This window comes from Haliotis cracherodii, unplaced genomic scaffold, assembly GCF_022045235.1.
Source record: "Haliotis cracherodii isolate W230 unplaced genomic scaffold, xgHalCrac1.p SCAF_16, whole genome shotgun sequence".
In the NCBI taxonomy this organism is placed as follows: Eukaryota; Metazoa; Mollusca; class Gastropoda; order Lepetellida; family Haliotidae; genus Haliotis; species Haliotis cracherodii.
The window spans coordinates 15,031,832-15,050,818 of NW_027266271.1; the positions used below are offsets into that span (position 1 = coordinate 15,031,832).

General features: G+C 39.5%; 1 protein-coding gene across 5 annotated transcripts in view; it reads right to left on the reverse strand.

Annotated features, from left to right (window-relative positions):
• Positions 1–744: 744 nt before the first annotated feature.
• Positions 745–18,987, reverse strand: part of LOC139463862 (LIM and SH3 domain protein F42H10.3-like) — a 110,676-nt gene continuing 92,433 nt past the window's right edge. For 4 of the 5 annotated variants that reach the window (XM_071245258.1, XM_071245256.1, XM_071245254.1 and 1 more), the window contains 10 exons: positions 16,529–16,687; positions 15,230–15,379; positions 11,652–11,720; positions 11,136–11,207; positions 9,653–9,712; positions 7,609–7,662; positions 7,266–7,340; positions 6,016–6,075; positions 4,094–4,122; positions 745–3,085 (listed from right to left, as the gene is read on the reverse strand). In XM_071245258.1, coding sequence (XP_071101359.1) covers positions 2,909–3,085; positions 4,094–4,122; positions 6,016–6,075; positions 7,266–7,340; positions 7,609–7,662; positions 9,653–9,712; positions 11,136–11,207; positions 11,652–11,720; positions 15,230–15,379; positions 16,529–16,687 — 905 coding nt within the window. In that variant the 3' untranslated portion in view covers positions 745–2,908. The remainder of the gene's footprint in view (positions 3,086–4,093; positions 4,123–6,015; positions 6,076–7,265; positions 7,341–7,608; positions 7,663–9,652; positions 9,713–11,135; positions 11,208–11,651; positions 11,721–15,229; positions 15,380–16,528; positions 16,688–18,987) is intronic. The other variant, XM_071245257.1, reaches the window with a different exon arrangement.

Below are 18,987 nucleotides of genomic sequence, written 5' to 3' on the forward strand. Positions count from 1 at the left end.
AACATAACACCACCCATCAACAGTTATTTCAGTTTGTGTTAAATCCTTGGTTTTCACTTGGTCTAGGCTCTCAAGAGTTAGTTCCTGGGACACAGTTCTTTTTCTAACAAAAACAAAGTTGGTGTGAATCAGACTTTGTACAATACTTTTCAAAGTTAGTTTTTCAAGTCGGAACTGGACAACTAACTACACCTCCCTGACAACACATCAATTCCAGAACCTATACACCCCAGAGATTCCACAATCAATATCAAGTCGGTTCATGAAGTGAAGAATTAGAGCATTAAACATCAGAACATTAAAATTAAGAAATTTCCCAAGAGACAAACCATGGTAGTCAAATTCCATGCAGATCAAACATAATCATCCCTGGTACATCATCCTGCTGATGGAGGTTACGTTGAAACAATTCTTGTAATATCCCCCACCATTAAGACCCAGGTTTACAGTGATGTCATAGGAACTCCTCCAATATCCAACCTGGCCTGTCTGACTGCAGCCTACTGGCTCACTGCTGTAAGATGGCTGCGGTACAAACTGGTGGATTTAAGTTTACTAAGACTGACAAAATCATCTGTACAAAGTTGAATTGTTCCCAAACAGCAAACCTGGGCAACAAATTTGGACATAATTTACGAAATGTGTGATAATGTTAAACTGAGAGATGAAGGTATATGTTGTCCTGGGCTCTATCCACAAAGCAGTCTTAGCGCTAAGGTTATTGTAACTCCCATAAGTTACAATCGTAGCGCTAAGATCGCTTTGTGGAAAGAGGCCTGTAATGAAAACCTAAAAGAGGACCATAATTTCATATTCATTTCACAATTTCTATGTTTGATCCATGTTCCACTTAAGACAAAACGTATTGCGTGCCTCGAGTTCGATTTACAACATAGATAATAGTCTTACCTTTTTATACAGTTTGCATAGGGATATCAGTGAGCATTCGACACTCTGGTGTATATGTATAATATATAGACAACATTTTTAACAAATCTGGCAAACATAAAATTCCCCCACTTTGGAGAGGAATTTGTCAACTAACAAACTATGTAAGACTATCACAAAGGTTATGAAGTGTTGAGTTACACAGAAACAACTTGTAATAAGATCTTGAATTAACACAATCTTCACTGTGGCTTGCAACGATAATATCAAACTCCGTTGTCATAGCGATTAAATGGACAGGTATAACAATATCCTCCAAGGAAGTTACTCATTCTTCAAGTGCCATTTGGAATTGTCTTTCAATTAAATTAATTAAATCACAGTACTAATTAATATGTCTGTATGTTTCAGTAAAAAACATGTTCAGGATGCTTCACTACATAATCAGACACTGTAGCCATGGTAACAGATAAATATTATGCAGGAGCGATATTCCAACCCGTCATACACTATAAGAAAACTTACAACAGAACCATAGCTTCGAGAAATTATTATACAAACATGTACATAATACATTCATGCAGTATGTATACGGAAAGGACAGAAAGGTCACGACATAACTCCTCTTTGATTAACATAAGAATTAAATCTACATGCTGTTAAGTTTCAATACATATACAAGACTATTCAATAATTGCGTCAAAAAGTGATTCTGAATTTTGGGGTTTTCTCTCGCAGAAATTTCTTGACAGTTGTGAATACGTAAGTTTTATTGACAAGACAGTGATCACCATCGATGAATGCACTAGGAAGCTATACTAGCTATATCGAGGACAGCACTAAGAGGGAAGCAAATGTTTTGCAAAATAATCACCAGTGAAGAAATGTATATGGACAAACTTGTATGATCAATATAACACACATATAAACAAAAGACATCTAGTATCTTGTTGGCAAACTTCATCAAAGTCATTCAAGGGACATGAAATTCTCCATGCAAAGTAGACTTCAAAATTATGCACAACATTTTTCAAATGGTCAAAAAATTCTATTCTTCAAAATGTATTAAAATATCCATTCCAATATTCTACTGACTACGCCCAACTTTACAGTTCTTAGAGGGTTGTATATGTTACAGACAGCAAATTCTCTATATATTGTGCAACCATGTCAATGTACTCATATCAACATGACCCTGAATGACAAAGCATCCACAGTTGGTTACCATGGGTACCACATAATATCCATGGTTACCACATGGCGCCAATGGTTTTAGTCATAGCATGGACTGAAGCGTGCCTGGCATGTGGCATAAAAAAAAGACAAATTAGGATTGCCATCAACTGTAATAATCTGAGAATAATAAAACATTTGGATAAAATATGAATATATGTTTAGGAAAAGCAGTACCAACAGGGACTTGCTTGTAGTGTCAAACAGGAATGGCGACATGAGTATTCCTGTTACCGCATTGTCTGCGTACCTATCATCCTAGACAAAGCTGAAGCAAACTGTAGGTGTATGTAGAGAGGACAAGATGCACAGTCTAAGAATAATCTGCTGTGCTGGTCGTTTTATTTTAATGACTTTTAAAGAAAAGTGTCAGAACTCTCAATAATTCCCAGAATTCTAAGTTGATAAAGATTTTTGTAAATAAGTAGAAGAGCCTTTGAACACAGAGGATCAAATGTCACAAATTTACAAACCAATGACACATGCACTAACAGTATTATAACTTTAACTTTCTGAAATGCCCATTCATGTTGTGTTCAAATTTCAATGGCGCTGCTTCAAGCCACCTTGTCTAAGAGTCTGGTATCAGCGCTTGGCTAAGTTAACAAACTATTGTGTTAAGACTAAAATATTAAAACAATAACAGCTCCCTTGGCCACGTTTGCTCATGTGCAGTTCCCCAGTGGCGAGAGGCGTACATGAGTGCAGGTCTGAGCCAAGGGTAATGTCTATCATCCCCAGTCTCACACTAAACAACAAGCACAAGGATGTGTACTGCTGGCCACACCTAGTTAAGACGCTGAACGTAGTTGGAAGGCAACATTCCCCGCTTGTTTGTCCGTTCTACTGTGCCATACATCCAGCCGTCATCCACAGGTTCACAGTTGATGATTACGTCGTTCTCCATAAAGCTCACCTCGTCCGTATCAGCTGCTGCGTAGTCGTACAATGCTTGAGAGACAATCTGAAGAAAGGGCAGTTGTTTTTAATGTAGGCAAGAATCAGTGTTTCTTAGCATTAGTCATTCTCAGTTCAAGTTACAAAGCAACCATTCTTTAATACATTGACTCAGTGTATTTCTGTTTTAAGTAGCACACTTTGTTTCTGTTTTTTATCTTTATCTACAATACAATGAGTGTTCAAGAATATATCTACATATGCATCATATGTTGAAGGCTTATTTTAAGTGAGTTGGATTTTATACAGCTTCTAGTTATTTCCAGCAATATCAAGGCAGGGGATACCAGAAATGGAAGTTCACATGATTGTGGGGAATTGAACTGGGTCTTTGGCATTACAAGCGAACACTTAAACCACTACTGCACCACCCTGTTGGCTTGTAATGAGAATACAGGGCCACACAGACAGTCGCGATATGCAGGTAAGCTTCAGATGACTTTGTGTTCATGTTTAGGCTCTGTGCCTCACGTACATCTAAAGACAATGTTGATATACATGATGTACATGCTGTAAGGTTTGGTTTGGTTTGGTTTGTTGTTTAACACGGCACTCAGCAATAAACCAGCTATATGATGCTAGTCTGTAAATAATCAAGTCTGGACCAGACAATCCAGTGATTGACATCATGAGCATCAATCCACGCAATTGGGATCGATGACATGCATCAACCAAGTCAGCGAGCCGGACCACCTGATCCCGTTAGTTGCCACTCATGACAAGCATAGTCGCCTTTTACGGCAAGCATGGGTTGCTGAAGACCTACTCTACCCTGGATCTTCACGGGTCACATGCTGTAAGGAGTTTTACTGTAGAGGTTAGGAACATTAGCATGACAAACTATCAAAATGTCAATGGCCAGCACATTTCAAGCATGTTACACGTAAGCTAAGACAAATATGTCAAACGTAATCGTAATACAGAATTTACAAGCAGATTCTAAAGTGAAAAGGTTTTCTAAATTTTGTTCATATTGTGTTGCACTTTAGCATCATGTGTTGTGTCATAAACTTACCCCTTTGTTCTGTTTCGGAGGCTGGGGAGCTGCAACGAACAAAAAGGAATTTAGGAAGGTGTTCAATCTAGAAGTAAGCATATCTAATGACTCACCTAGGAGCATGTTTTGCCAGGATTGGATAGAGTGAGTGAGTGAGTGAGTTGGGTTTTATGCTTCTTTTAGCAATATTCCAGCATTATCACAGCAAAGGACTCCTGAAATGGGCTTCACACATCGAACGCATGTGGAATTCGAACCCAGGCCTTCAACGTGATAAGCAAATGCTTTAACCACCAGGCCAGCCCATCACCCTCAGGTTTGACAGAAGTATACTCAAATAGATACAATGAAAATCAACTTTCCACAACACAATGACGACTCAAGAGGTTCAAGACAATTTTGTCTTTTGAATCAATCTGTTCAAAAAATATTTGCAGAGACATATATACAAATTAAATGTGTATCAGGAGACACACTTTCAATATCACCTGTGGTTAACCTGAAAAGACAAAAGATCTGAATTCCTGCAGCTGAAGTAACTTGACTGCAACACTTACCTGCTCTCTACACACAGACAATGTAAGATCATTCAGAAGTTAGTAGCTGTCAATGTCAATATTTCATCTAACTCTAATCACACATCATGCAAAATGAAACTGGTTAATCAGAATAACAACTTTAAACATCACACTGAATGAGTATGTGATATCCGATACCTCGGAGATGACAATTGACCTGTGTTGGATTGAAGCTCATGAGCCTCAAATGACGATTGGAACAACTGTTGGAGAAATTCATATCCGACAGTCCCACAGCAGTAAGCATGTACACTGGAATCTAACACATGTCTATATTACCTGTAGTAGACCAACCTCTACTTACACTTACACTGACAAAGTGCCATTCACTTGGTATAATACACAATGAAACCAGAATACCCACGTTGCAGAACATCCATCAGTGTTTAGCCTTCTCTTGGCCGTACACTGATATGTTCCTTGTCCTCACTGAGCAGTGTGACTTCCACACTACCCTAAGTTACCTGCCCTTTGTGTGTTTCTCTTGAGGAAAGCCTGCTCAACCATAAGCTCTTGAAGGCAACAGCGGGGCAGACACAACAGTGCATTGATGCACACATGGGTAGGTGAAAGTACAAAGCACACACTGAGCACACTACACTAACACCACCAGCACCAAGGCATTTTTCCTCACCTGTCAGAGAGGTATATCATTCACAGTGGTCACACTTATCCTCCAATATGTTTGGAATCTGAATGAATGTCCATCAAACTCCAATTCCTGTCTTCTTGTGACATCTCATACATCTACTGAGGAACTGATACAATCTATCTCCTCACCTGTTCTGATGTCTCCAAGAAAGCATGAATAGATACTATGGCGCTCACTGCATTGTTCAAAAAGGTGCAAACACGGCATGGCTTGAAGCAGTCATATAATCCTCACCAGTTCGTATTTCTATGTATAACACACACCTACCTGTGAAAGAGGGTTTATTTGAGGACATACCTTTGTTTCTTTAATGACAGTACATGTATATATACAACACTTTCAACCACAAATGGCAGCAGTTTTTGTCAGGGGTTGCCTGCCTCAGATGGCTGCATTTTAAAACTGTGCAAACACTGCATCGCTTGAAGCACTCATACAATCACTGACAGTACACCATTATGCAAGGTTTAAAACTGATCACCTACCTTCACATACAAGGGTTTGTTTAAGGGTATATAAACAAATTTCCTTTGATATATCTTGGTTTCTTCTACAATATTCATCCAGTGCTGTCACAGCAACAGCAGTTTTAATTTACTGATTTTCTTTACTGAGTAACAAACTAAGTGCAAGAGCTCCACAATAAATGACCCCAAGCTCACACCAGTTGTGCAGAGATAGAGGTAGACAGTGTGGTGAAGACATCTTACCTTCCTCATCCACCTGGTACGTTGTTCTAAAGCCGGCGCCAACTGCACTAGGTTCCTCCACTACACCAAACATCAACACAATAGCATGCAGTCAAACAGGCACAGCAGGGGGCACATTGTGCAATACTGTTTGTCTTGTAACAATACTGTTTGTCTTGGAACAATGCTGTTTGTCTTGTAGCAGTTTCTTTAGGTTAAAGGATTTTAGGATTACGTTTATTTATTTGGCATTTTAAATATCTAAATCCTGATACAATTCATATTTCCTGATCTTTAACCACATACTCATGATCATAAAGTCATTAATAATATTGCCACTGTATTCCAATTCAGATTCAAACAAAGGGAATTCCTTTAGAGAAACATAAGTTTAACAGTTTACATGTATACTAAACAGGAATCTCGGCATCTTTAGATATTACATGGTTTTTAGTAGTATACAGAAGCCAATAAACTACTAACAAATAGTTAAAGATGCCCTGATTCTTTCAAATTACTATAGTTATGTTAAGGCATAACTAAAGTAATATGGAAGAATTGGGTGTTCTTCTTTAGAGTAGTTTATAAAGTAATACTTAGGTTATAATACTACACAAGATTGCAGCTACATTTAGTTACTACTTACAGAGAAACTTGAAACTATAACTAAAAAGCCACACATATTAGGTAGTTATGATATTCTGGACTTAGAAATTTAAACGAAGCAAAATAGAAATCAACACACGAGATCTTCAGTTAACTCCAACAAATATGTTTTCTGGAGACTCTGAATTACTTACACCTAGCCAAAGTATCTGACTCTACATTAACCCCTTACTGCCAGCTAGCCACAGATTCTGACTCTACATTAACCCTATACTGCAAGCTAATCAAAATGTCTGCCTCTACATTAACCCTATACTGCTAGCTAATCAAAATGTCTGCCTCTACATTAACCCTATACTGCTAGCTAACCAAAATTTCTGCCTTTCCATTAACCCTATACTGCTAGCTAACCAAAATTTCTGACTACATTAACCCTATAGTGCTAGCTAGCCAAAATTTCTGCCTCTACATTAACCCTACACTGCTAGCTAACCAACATTTCTGACTCTACATAAACCCTTTTCTGCCAGCTAACCACAGGTTCTGACTGCACATTAACCCTATAGAGCAGTACCCCAGTAAAGAGTTTCTGACTCTACATTAACCCTTCACTGCCAGGATGAGTTTCTGACTCTACATTAACCCTATACTGCTAGGTTACATACCAGGTGGTGGGGGTGAGGAGGACAAACCCATAGTTGGACTGAAGCCTCTACTGGTATTGTCTTCTTGAACAAGATCTGCATATAACAGTTATAGGAAAGTAATCTCCGACACTCGCACAAACTAAATGCAAAATGTTGAAACAAACAGACGAAATACAATTAGGAGTGTACTTTTGAAATTCTTACAACAAACTAGTGACCAAACACTATAGAACCTTCATTAAAAACAACTTTTAACATAGCTATGATGGAGGTGGAATATATTGGTATTATACACTGTATACAGTTTATATCTCTTATGCATGTGTTACACTGTTGGAAGCTGGTGAGACCTGGGACGTACCTGGTGTATCTACTGAGTATGTTGTTTGGAATCCCCCACCACTGATGTCTGCCTCTGTTCCACACCCAATAGGAAGAAAATAGATCACATGCAATCCCTACTTGGTCATATAGAACACCTACAGCAGAGATCCAATTAAAGAGGAGCTAGGCTCAGACGAAACACAAGCAAGTGAATGTTGTTTTACGCTACAGTCTGCCATATTCCAGGACTACAGACCTGACATTATCAAGTCAGGATTCGTGACATGAATAACCATCGATGCCATTGGGGCACAGTGTCACACAATCAGCCAGGTCACACATTTACACTCAATCCTTCTTAGTGGACTCTTGTGACAAAAATAGGGTACGGGACCTACCCTGTAATTGTATCTCCTGCAGTCAAAGCAAATTTGTACCTAGAAGTCATATTTCACCATGTTTCATTTTCCACAGACTGGTTACCCAAAATTACAAAAAGACAGCATTCTCATTCCAGACTGGGCACAACCAGTGAACAAGTAAACATTTGTCTAGCCTAACACCTCTTTAACCAATGAAATACTCCTGTAATTTTTGTAAATAAAAAGATTCTTAGGTTTCTCTAAAAATATTGTTAGAAGCAATACACACTGATGTCATCTGATCAAAGAATTTCATATTTATTTTCACGAAGCATAATTTTCACCTCTTATGATCTACCTCAAATAACAGTACATCCTTTGCAAACTGACAACTCTTGAAACTTTGATTCAACAAAATAAACAAACTAACAGAATGAAGATCAAAGAGAATAAAAATTACATAAAAAGAGAATATTACCGTATTTTCTTGAGTATAGTGCACACTTTTTTTCGAAAAAACACAGCTGTGTAGAAGGGGGTGCGCATTATACACGAATTATGAGTTCGGATGTTTTTTCCCCCATGGAAAGACATTACCATGAGCACGAAACACCGGAAAAACCATGTCAACAAATCCATACAGAAGTACGCAAATTAATCATGTAATTACGCTGTCTGGCTATAAAAAGTGTTCTTTGTATATCTGGACTTATGTTTGTAACTTATTTCATTAATTTTATTCAAAATTCCTTTTAATATTGTTTTTATTAATTTCGGCGAAATCGTGTGTGAAGTGATCGGAAGATCACACAAATCACCATTATTAACAGCAACCACGGTCATAATACCGCTATTGACGCCTTGAAACGAACATTAGTTGACAGAGAATGGATACATATATCATAAATGACATACTTTGACTCATTAAAAGTCATATTTGTTTTTGTTTGACCATTCTATGTCAACATGAAATTCTTGCGATCACGCGATCACGTGCGCGTGAGCCTTGACGGTGACTGGTCAGACTGGTGGTTCCATGTAAAAAATAATACCCGGCAATAGCGATCAGCTGCTTCGTTTAGGGTTATTATTATTTTAAATATGTTTAGTAAAAGGCTGCATATAATTAAGAAAATAATGGAATATATTATTCCTGATTAAAAAAAATAGTTTCAGATACAATTGTTGCCGATCCTTGCATTAAAAATCCTATAAAGTTATATCATTGGGTGTGTCTTGACCGAATCACCGGTCGATTCCAAGAAAACGTGTGTACAGCTGATTGCTGTTTCCGGCTTAGTTTACGAGAAAATACACAAGGTAATCTTAATCCCTAGAAATAAAACAATGCCTAGCAGAACAATAAATACTATTTAAACGGTAAATAAACATGTCTGGTGAATTTCGAATTTGTACTGACAAAGTTTCTCATCACCCGTTCGTTTGGCGGACTTCGCTGAAAGGGTACGGTGTAATTTTTTTCTGCGCATAATATTCAATTTTCTTTTTTTCCAAAATATTGAACCCGCTAGAGAGGGGTGCACATTATACATGGGTGCGCACTATACTCAAGAAAATATGGTATATAAAACCCATAGCCTCCGATTCATTGCCATTCCAAAGATCAACTGTGCACTTAACGTAACCACGTTAAAACTTAGGTAAGTAACAAAAGTAGAAACGAGGTAAAGGAGACGCTACTGAGATGGACTAACGTACCGTGTGATTGTGGCGTGTAGGGAATAGACTGGCTGCTGACTCGTGTATCCTCCGGGGAACCTTGTCAACCATAGTTGGAGAATAAACAGCATGCATTCCTTCTACTTCAACATCTTCACATAAACTCAGGCATCTCACTTAGTCAACAATACAACAGCTACAGGATGAAAACTAGCTGTTGCAGCCATTTTGGCCTTCAGGTATGATGACAAACCAAATCAGGTCAAAACTGTCGTAGGCAACACTATTGCAGCTTGTGACATACTATTGATACTTAATTTAGGCCTTGTGTTTTATTTTATGTTTTATGAAGACACTGACAGACAAAAAATAACAGATATTAAAAGAAAGAAATTACTTGTGACAAAAGAATTAAGCCGACTCAGTTTTACTGTAAGGTGAATGAAAAGAATACGAGATTTCAGTACTGTGTTCGTACGAAATGGTGAATAATATGTACATAGGTCTTTCTTCTAACAAAACACTTTCTTTCTAGATCTTGCAATGCTAAAACTTGTTTGTTTTCATTTATTAGTAGCAGTACTTATCTGAAAGTTCAATATGATTTTAAACATTTCGACCAATTACATTGATTTTTAGGCCAAAAGTTTGGGAGTTAGTAGGAGCTGCCATCCTAGCCACTGGGGTGTGATGACACACCAGGTCAGCCAGGTCAACAAAACAATCTCCCACCTCAGCAATGCCCATACTGAACAGCCATTGTGGCCACTGAATCACATCAATGCATCTTAAAATAGTCATGAATCAGCAAGACATATGTCATTCTTGGTCTTTTTATATCAGTGCAAAAATTAGATTGTTTATTGTATTTTGTACTGATATAAAAAGACATTCTTCTATGGTTGATGCCAAATTACTGATAAGGCTGTTATAGTTGTTATAACATTATCATGTTTTCAAGAAAAACAGTACTGCATGTTCTTTATCAACAAATGCATAACCATGTGGACAGCCAAGATGGGCTCGGAAAAGCTCTGGTTGCCAACAGAAAATTAGCGTTTCAGGGACAAGCAGAGAGATTCATTGATTTCGGAGATAGGAAGGGCAGACTTAAGGGAAGAATAAATTATAAAACATGCTGTAAAATATATAATATGTCTTCGGAAACAAATTGATTCTTTTGGAAAAAAGGAAAGGTAACAGGATTGGAAAAAATACTTACACTGAAATAAAAGGGGGAGGCAAAAGGGGGAGGGAGAAGGGGGATGGTCAGTTCTGGGCCATGACAATAGGGGAGGGCAGATAAGGATGTCTGGTATAGAGTCTCACAAAGGAAGGTGCTTCAAGTTGTTACGTATTGCAGAGTGTGCAAGACTTTAATATGGGAGCATGACTTCTTACAGTAAGCTAGCCTGTAAGATGGGAGCATGACGTCTTGCAATGTGTGCTAGCCTTTACATGGGATCATGACTCCTTGCAATGTGTGCTAGCCTTTAACATGGGATTGATGCGGTTGGCCTACCCTGAGGAGAACTCGGAATATCTGTTGGAAAGGTTGTCCTAAACCCTCCGCCAACAACCTCAGGGGGTTCTTCTACAGAAAAACAAACATGTCCTGTATGCTAACAATTCTCACTCATAGTCAGGGCATGGCACTTATTTTTAACAGATACCATAATGTAGTGTATTACTCCTATAACAATCTATAGCTACCAAGTGTTAACCTTGATACATTAATAATTATATCTGTTTCCTTGTAGAATTTCAATTAAATTTAATTCATTCATATTGAGGAAGTTTACTTTTTTTAAGTTTCAACACAATATTTTCATTGAGATATTGGAAGTATTACTGGTTTTTTTTTTACAAATTCTAAAACTTAACCTTCCTGGAGTTTGCAAAATTACTACAACAAATACAAAGCAAAGACCAATGAGCTTCAATATACATGACCATGAATTAATTAACTCTGGTCATTTGCACTTTCTTCAATTTAGAAGCAACACACTGTCATACTTGTGTACGCTACTGGACCTACCCTGAGTTTGGTCACTATAAGGTTGGGGTACAGGCTCTTCCTCCTTGACATCAGGTGTGTCTTCCACAACTACCCACATGATGTAATGAGTGAGAAACACATGCAACTCATGCAGTTATGAGACATAACTATGAAAATAATCCAACAGTATGAGATGGGGGGTCGTACGACCCCGCCTCACCACCAGGTGACGAGGAGCAAAATGGTGACAGCATAATAATGGGAAGGAACATCTTCAGGTACAAACATAAAAGTTACCATCCTCGTTAAAAATTCAACCAAGCTGAAAAGGCTTCAGTCGGTTTAGTTGTCACTCTATGAGCAGCTTACAGTGATGAGTCAGTGAGTGGTCTTAAGCCACTTTTAGCAATATTCCAGCCAAATCAGGATGGGAGGGGGACACCAGAAATGGCCTTTACACATTGTACCCATAATGGGATTTGAACCTTTCGCTTGATAAGTGAACACTTTAACCACTAGGCTACCCCACTGCCCTTCATAGCAATGAGTGAGTGAGTGAGTGAGGTTTTACTCCGCTTTTAGCAATATTCCAGCAGTATCACAGTGACGTACCCCAGAAGCGGCCTTGAAACATTGTACACATGGGAAATCAAACCCAGGCCTTCGTCGTGACAAGTAAACACTTTAGCCACTAGGCTATGCACTGTGAGTGAGTGAGTGAGTTCAGTAACCTCAATGCATGTGCATTTAATGTGGGAGGACATTTCAAAGTGATGAAGGTCTTAAATGTTGACCACTTCGCTGTAACCCATATGCATGGGAATGGTTTTGATAGACCAAGGATTCCAATCAGAGAGAAATTAGTATTTAAACCCTGATCATGTGGCCTCTGAGAAATGCAGCACCTCTCCCCACTTGGCCACCTGTGCCCCCCACCCAATCCATCAAATGAGCTGAATTTTCCAAAAGTCTTGTTTCCTGTCATGGCATGCTTTTCAAATCATCAAATTAAATTAACTTCAACAGAAAAATGCAATGGCTGTTAACCTCTAAACCAAATGAACTAAAACATTTTCAGCTTAAATGTAAATACTTTATCATCATTTACAGTTATCAAGAGCAAGATAATAGACAAAATGTGCATAACAGTGCCTCAAAACACATTACTTTTGTATTCTCAAGTTCCTGTATCAAATCACATCAACTGTGCATAAGCATGGCTTCATAGATAACAGTTAATTCCCTTCACATTTCCGTGATACGAGGGGGGAGTTTGACAATTCTTTATTGTATTGGAATAAGTCTTGCCTATCACTTGATTTTCCCAGTGGATTAATGCAGTTATGGTGACTGAACTTAAATGTGGTATGAGATGAAATGACTGTTTGAAGCAAACATGTTAATTTAACATCTCCCAACAAACACAGAGTAACCACCACATAACCAAACTGTGTAGCAACAAGCATTCCTGTGTCTGTCAGAACTAGATGGAGGAATGATACTCTTCTGGGGTCCACTGATGATGTGGGTGGGTGGGTGGGTGGGTGGGTGGGTGGGTGGGTGGGTGGGTGGGGAAGGTGTGTATTGACAAGTTGGTGGGGCAGGTGTGTATTGATGGGTGGGAGGGGCAGGTGTGTATTGACAGGTTGGTGGGGAAGGTGTGTATTGACAGTTGGGGAAGGTTTGTATTGATGGGTGGGGCAGGTGTGTATTGACAAGTTGGTGGGGCAGGTGTGTATTGACAGGTGTGGAAGGTGTGTATTGATGGGTGGGAGGGGCAGGTGTGCATTGACAGGTTGGTGGGGCAGGTGTGTATTGACAGGTGGGGAAGGTGTGTATTGATGGGTGGGAGGGGCAGTTGTGTATCGACAGGTTGGTGGGGCAGGTGTATTGACAAGTTGGTGGGGCAGGTGTGTATCGACAGGTTGGTGGGGCAGGTGTATTGACAGGTTGGTGGGGCAGGTGTATTGACAGGTTGGTGGGGCAGGTGTATTGACAGGTTGGTGGGGCAGGTGTGTATCGACAGGTTGGTGGGGCAGGTGTGTATTGACAGGTTGGTGGGGCAGGTGTATTGACAGGTGTATTGACAGGTGGGGAAGGTGTGTATCGACAGGTTGGTGGGGCAGGTGTATTGACAGGTTGGTGGGGCAGGTGTATTGACAGGTTGGTGGGGCAGGTGTGTATTGACAGGTTGGTGGGGCAGGGGTGTATTGACAAGTTGGTGGGGCAGGTGTGTATTGATGGGTGGGAGGGGTAGGTGTTTATTGAAGGGTGGGGCAGGTGTTTATTGAAGGGTGGGGCAGGTGTGTATTGAAAGGTTTGGGCAGGAGTGTATTGATGGGTGGGAGGGGCAGGTGTGTATTGGTTGGTGGTGAGGTAGGTGTGTATCGGCAGGTGGGTGGAACAGGTGTGTATGAACAGGTGGGTGGGACAGGTGTGTATTGACATATGGGTGGGGCGGGTTCGATTGACAGGTGGGTGAGGCAGGTGTATATTGATTTGTGGGAGGGGCAGGTGTGTATTGACAGGTTGGGAAGGTGTGTGTTGATGGGTGGGAGGGGCAGGTATGTATTGATGGGTGAGAGGGGCAGGTGTGTATTGGTTGGTGGTTGGGTTGGTGTGTATCGACAGGTGGGTGGGACAGGCGTGTATTGATAGGTGGGAAAGGTGTGTGTTGATGGGTTGGAGGGGCAGGGCAGGGCAGGGCAGGGCAGGGCAGGGCAGGTGTGGGTCAAGTGTGTATTGACAGGCGGATGGGTCAGGTGTGTATTGACTGGTTTTTCGGACAGGTGTGTATTGTTTGATGGGTGGGGCAGGTGTGTATTGGTTGGTGCGTGAGACAGGTGTTTTCCGATGCTTCGAAAGTGCAATATATTCATTGGAGGGTAGTTGGTTTGCAAGCCAGGACAGAAATATCCCATGTGTTGAAGACCTTCACATCTCTCATTATATCAATATGTCTATGTTTTGTTTGTTATTTAACGCCACACTCAGCAATATTCCAGCTTTGTGACGGCAGTCTGTAAACAACCGAGTCTGGATCAGACAATCCAGTGATTGACATTCTGCGCATCAATCTACATAATTGACAAACCTATGAGTCGCATCTTACGACAAGCATTGGTTGCTTCAGACCTATTCTAACCCGGATCTTCACATCTTCAAGGTACGTCTATGTACAAGATGCTGTTTCCTTGACTTATAGTATACTAACATTCATATGCTTTTTAAAATAGTTGTTCACAAGGTGTGTAAAACTTAAATCAAAATCCAACAAACAATTCTTAACGCTTCATAATACCATGACAATCATCTATAAGTATTCGAGGAATAGGAAGGGAAAAATTGAGGCTCTTGTTAGAAAGGTAATATGGTATTGTCAAGGGTATCAAGGGGGTCATGGACAAAGGTGTCAGGGGGTGTTTTCCAGGACCAACGGACCTTTGATTAAGGGTTCTGTACAAAAATAAGGAAGAGGAGCTACAATATGGACCAACCCACTGCTGGCAAACTGAAATGAACCCTGACCACTACATGGTGGATGAGATCTGTAAAGTGATGAGACTAGGTGTGAGGGTGCAAGCACAGCATCACCACACTTGAGTATTGCCACCTACCTTGCCCAGGACTAAAGGGGGTGTACATGGACCCCTGGCCTGGCCGCGCCTGCGGCTGAGACGTGTACTGGCTGCTTGGAGCAGGGCTGCTGTTTGGCATTGGGTTAAAGTTAACTGACCCGATCTGCCTTTGCACGGAACTAAACTGGCCTGTAAATGCAACGCACTGTGAGTAAGCAGAGTTACATGGTGCTGGAAAGTATTAACCTGTTAGCGGGAGCTTGGGAGAGTCTGTTAGGGGGAAGCTTTGGTTGGAAGGATGCAAGGGCCATCCTTCTGACAGGCACTCATGTTTTTAAACCTGCTTGAATATCCTTGTGAACATTTGCCCATCACTGAACAAAAATCTGGATCAACATTTACAGGAAAACTATTCAGAGATCCAGGTTCACTAGCATCTTGATTCCTTCTTAATATCTAAAAATCATGCTCTGAATAATCAGAGGACAAAGAAATACCATCTAAGGGTCATCATGCACAGTTTTGTTTCATTTTTTCAGTGGCTTCAGAGATGTGAAAATTACAAGACGGAACAAGCAACAGATGCATGCGATTTCAGTAACTAGCCTAGTCTTGGACCAGTAGCGCCAATAAAGATACAGTGGACTCCGTCCAAGGACCAAAACAGAGTTACTTTTTCGAAATGTTCTTTAAAAAATCTTCATCCTCTTCAAGAAGAGAGTGAGTGAGTTGGCAATATTCCACAGTTAGGGGCACATGTCCCTCACACTTTGAACCTTTGGTGGGCATCAAACCCAGTACTTTGGCATGAAAAGCCAACACTTTAACCACCAGGCTATCAATACTCCTCTCCAACACAGCTGATTCTGTGACGATGGCTTGAACAGGGATGGTATATTAGTTATATCCCCCGTCTTCAACTGGAAAGTTTGTCATGACAATGGGCTGTCTCTTCACTCTGCTGGACAGTAAACATTCCACTGGCATACATTTCAAATTTCAAAAACATTTTATGAGGATCGATAGCTCACCCAACCTCTACACAAGGACTACATTTATATGATCCTCCATGGTGCTTCTACAGCTCTAACATCGACACAATAACATAGAGCTACAACAACCATTGCAGTGCAAATAGTGCTTCAGTGACCAACCATTTCAGGGTTGATGCTGGCGACTTGCCCTTGTAGTCAGACAAGTCAGAAATCTTTTACGCCAAGTCCAGATGAAGCCATGGAGTAGCTCACCACGGACTTGCACTTGCAGTCAGACAAGTCAGAAATCTTTTACCCCAAGTCCAGATGAAGATACCAGTTAGCTCACCATGTTATAGCTTACCTGGGGGGCTGTAAGGTGTGGGTGCAAACATTGCGGGGGAGCGGGGCTGCTGGCTTGGCACCGACTGGTACCCGGCGGGTTGGGCCGCGAGTATCTGGTTTGGTATTGGGTCATAATCTGCAATAGACCCAATCTGCCTCCTACTCTGGTGATTCTGCTCTGTAAACAAACAAACAATTACCATACTATATCACCCATAGTAATAGAATGATTGTATGTAATAACTTTCTGATATTTGCACATGTGCATTTTAATGGTTCTCAATGCTGATTGGTCAGCTGAAGCATTGACATCACAGTGCTTCTAGTTGAGAAAAATATATGATGTCATCATTGTTCATGATGTCACAAACTGATTACACTTGGTCATCTGACCAACAGGCTGCCTTCAGTGAAGTTTCTCTGTAGGGTTGACATTTCATGCTCTTTTTCCTTCATTTTCTCTCTTAATGTCAATGAGTAATATATATAATAGGAATTCTGGATTATCTGTCCCTCATGAATAAATGTGTACATCGTTTGACACAGGCTCGTGATTAACATTATTCATCCATTGTGGACTGATAATCCGCTCTTTGTTTTCCCCCTGATTATTCGATGTTTGAGCCTGTTTTAAAGTATATGCTGCTGTTAGGGGCAACACTGGGGCAGCTACATCCACCTGACCTGTACATGCAACTATGCAAGTATGTAGATGCAAGTATGTATAAGTGTGTACCATATAGAGATTATTACCTTCATGTGTTTCCGTATGATATAAATCATATATTAGAATACAAATTGTATTAAGCGAACTATTGGCGAGCATAACACATTATTTATTCCTGATATTTGATATTCATGATACAGAAACTCACAAGGGTAATATTTCTTTATCATATATTGCTATTCTTCCAATAATTCATGTTTAAGCAGCAATGTCACTCGAAGTAACTTTAGAAACTGTTTATGAATAAAGTGTTTGAGTGAAATGATATATAGTATCAAATGTCATGCAGCCATACACATCAGGAAACCTTATCAAAACTTATTGGGCATATTATTCAATAATTTATTGAGAAAGCAGATATTGCATGGGAGCTAAAACAGTAGTTCTTGACCTCATTTGCATATTTATCTATCATGCCTCCCAGTATATATGACTGGTATATTGCATCGATGATACAATCCATTATTGGTCGCATTATGTGCCATTAAAATCATATAAATGACCACTGTTTTTTTCCATCGTACATATAAAATAAGATGTTCTGCTTTTCACTGAGTCCATCATAACCATGGGTAGACACAATAGGTCATATCCATCTATATGTAGTCCGCAGCTCGTTTCAGACTAGTGGTTAAGTAAATTGACTAGATGGGGGATATAACAACTAGTCTGCCTAGATTGTTACTAGTCTTGGATGAAGTCAACCCTGTACCGGCAATAGCGATCAGCTGCAACTAAATTAGCATGATATTGGAATATATTATTCCTGATAAAAAAATAGTTTCAGATACAATTTGTCCTGATCCTTGCATCAAAATCTTATAAAGCTATATCATTGGGTAAGTTTTAACCGAATCACCATTAGATTCTAAGAAAAACGTGTGTACAGCTGATTGCTGTTTTCGGCTTTGTTTACGAGAAAATACACAAGGGAATCTTAATCTCTGCATGTAAAACAATGCCAAGCAGAACAGAAAGTACAAATTAAATGGTAAATCAACAGGTATAGTGAATTTTTATCTCAAATTTCAAATTTGTACTGACCAAGTTTCTTAACACTCGTTCGTTACCTGATTTCGCAGAAGGGGTACGGTGTAATTTCTTTTCTGTGAATAATATTTTAATTTTTTTCTCTCCAAAATACTGTATATGCTAGAGGGGGTGTGCACCATACTCAAGAAAATATGGTAGCTTGTATTTAGCTGTGATTAGCAAACACAAAGAGTGGAGAAAGGAAACAACCCTCTGTGAAGGATATCCTGTGACAAAACAATGATGAACTGTCTATATGTTAATGCTAAATGTCATGAAGTCATGTGATGATATGAAATTACTGATCATAATAAATAAAAAAAAAAACAACTTAAAATCCAAGTTAAAGACAAACTGAAACTTAAATCAGAGGCCATATGAGACGACCTAAACCAAATCTTGGATCATGACTTGAATTGTCAAATTATTTCTTTAACAAATATTACATCCACAACAAACACAAATGATAAACAAAAGCATGCAACATTACAAAAGCTCAACACAAATGAAATATATTAAATAAAAGACAGTCATACGTACAAAAGGTTGTTCATATTCATGAATAAATGATGATTTACTATGGACTGAGGGCCATTCAGTGAGTGAGTGAGTGATATTCATGATCAAATTCGCATTATATACATAAAACATGAACAATCTTATCAGGGTGAGCTAGATTATATATACTACATAAAAAATGTTAAGGAACACCCAATTCT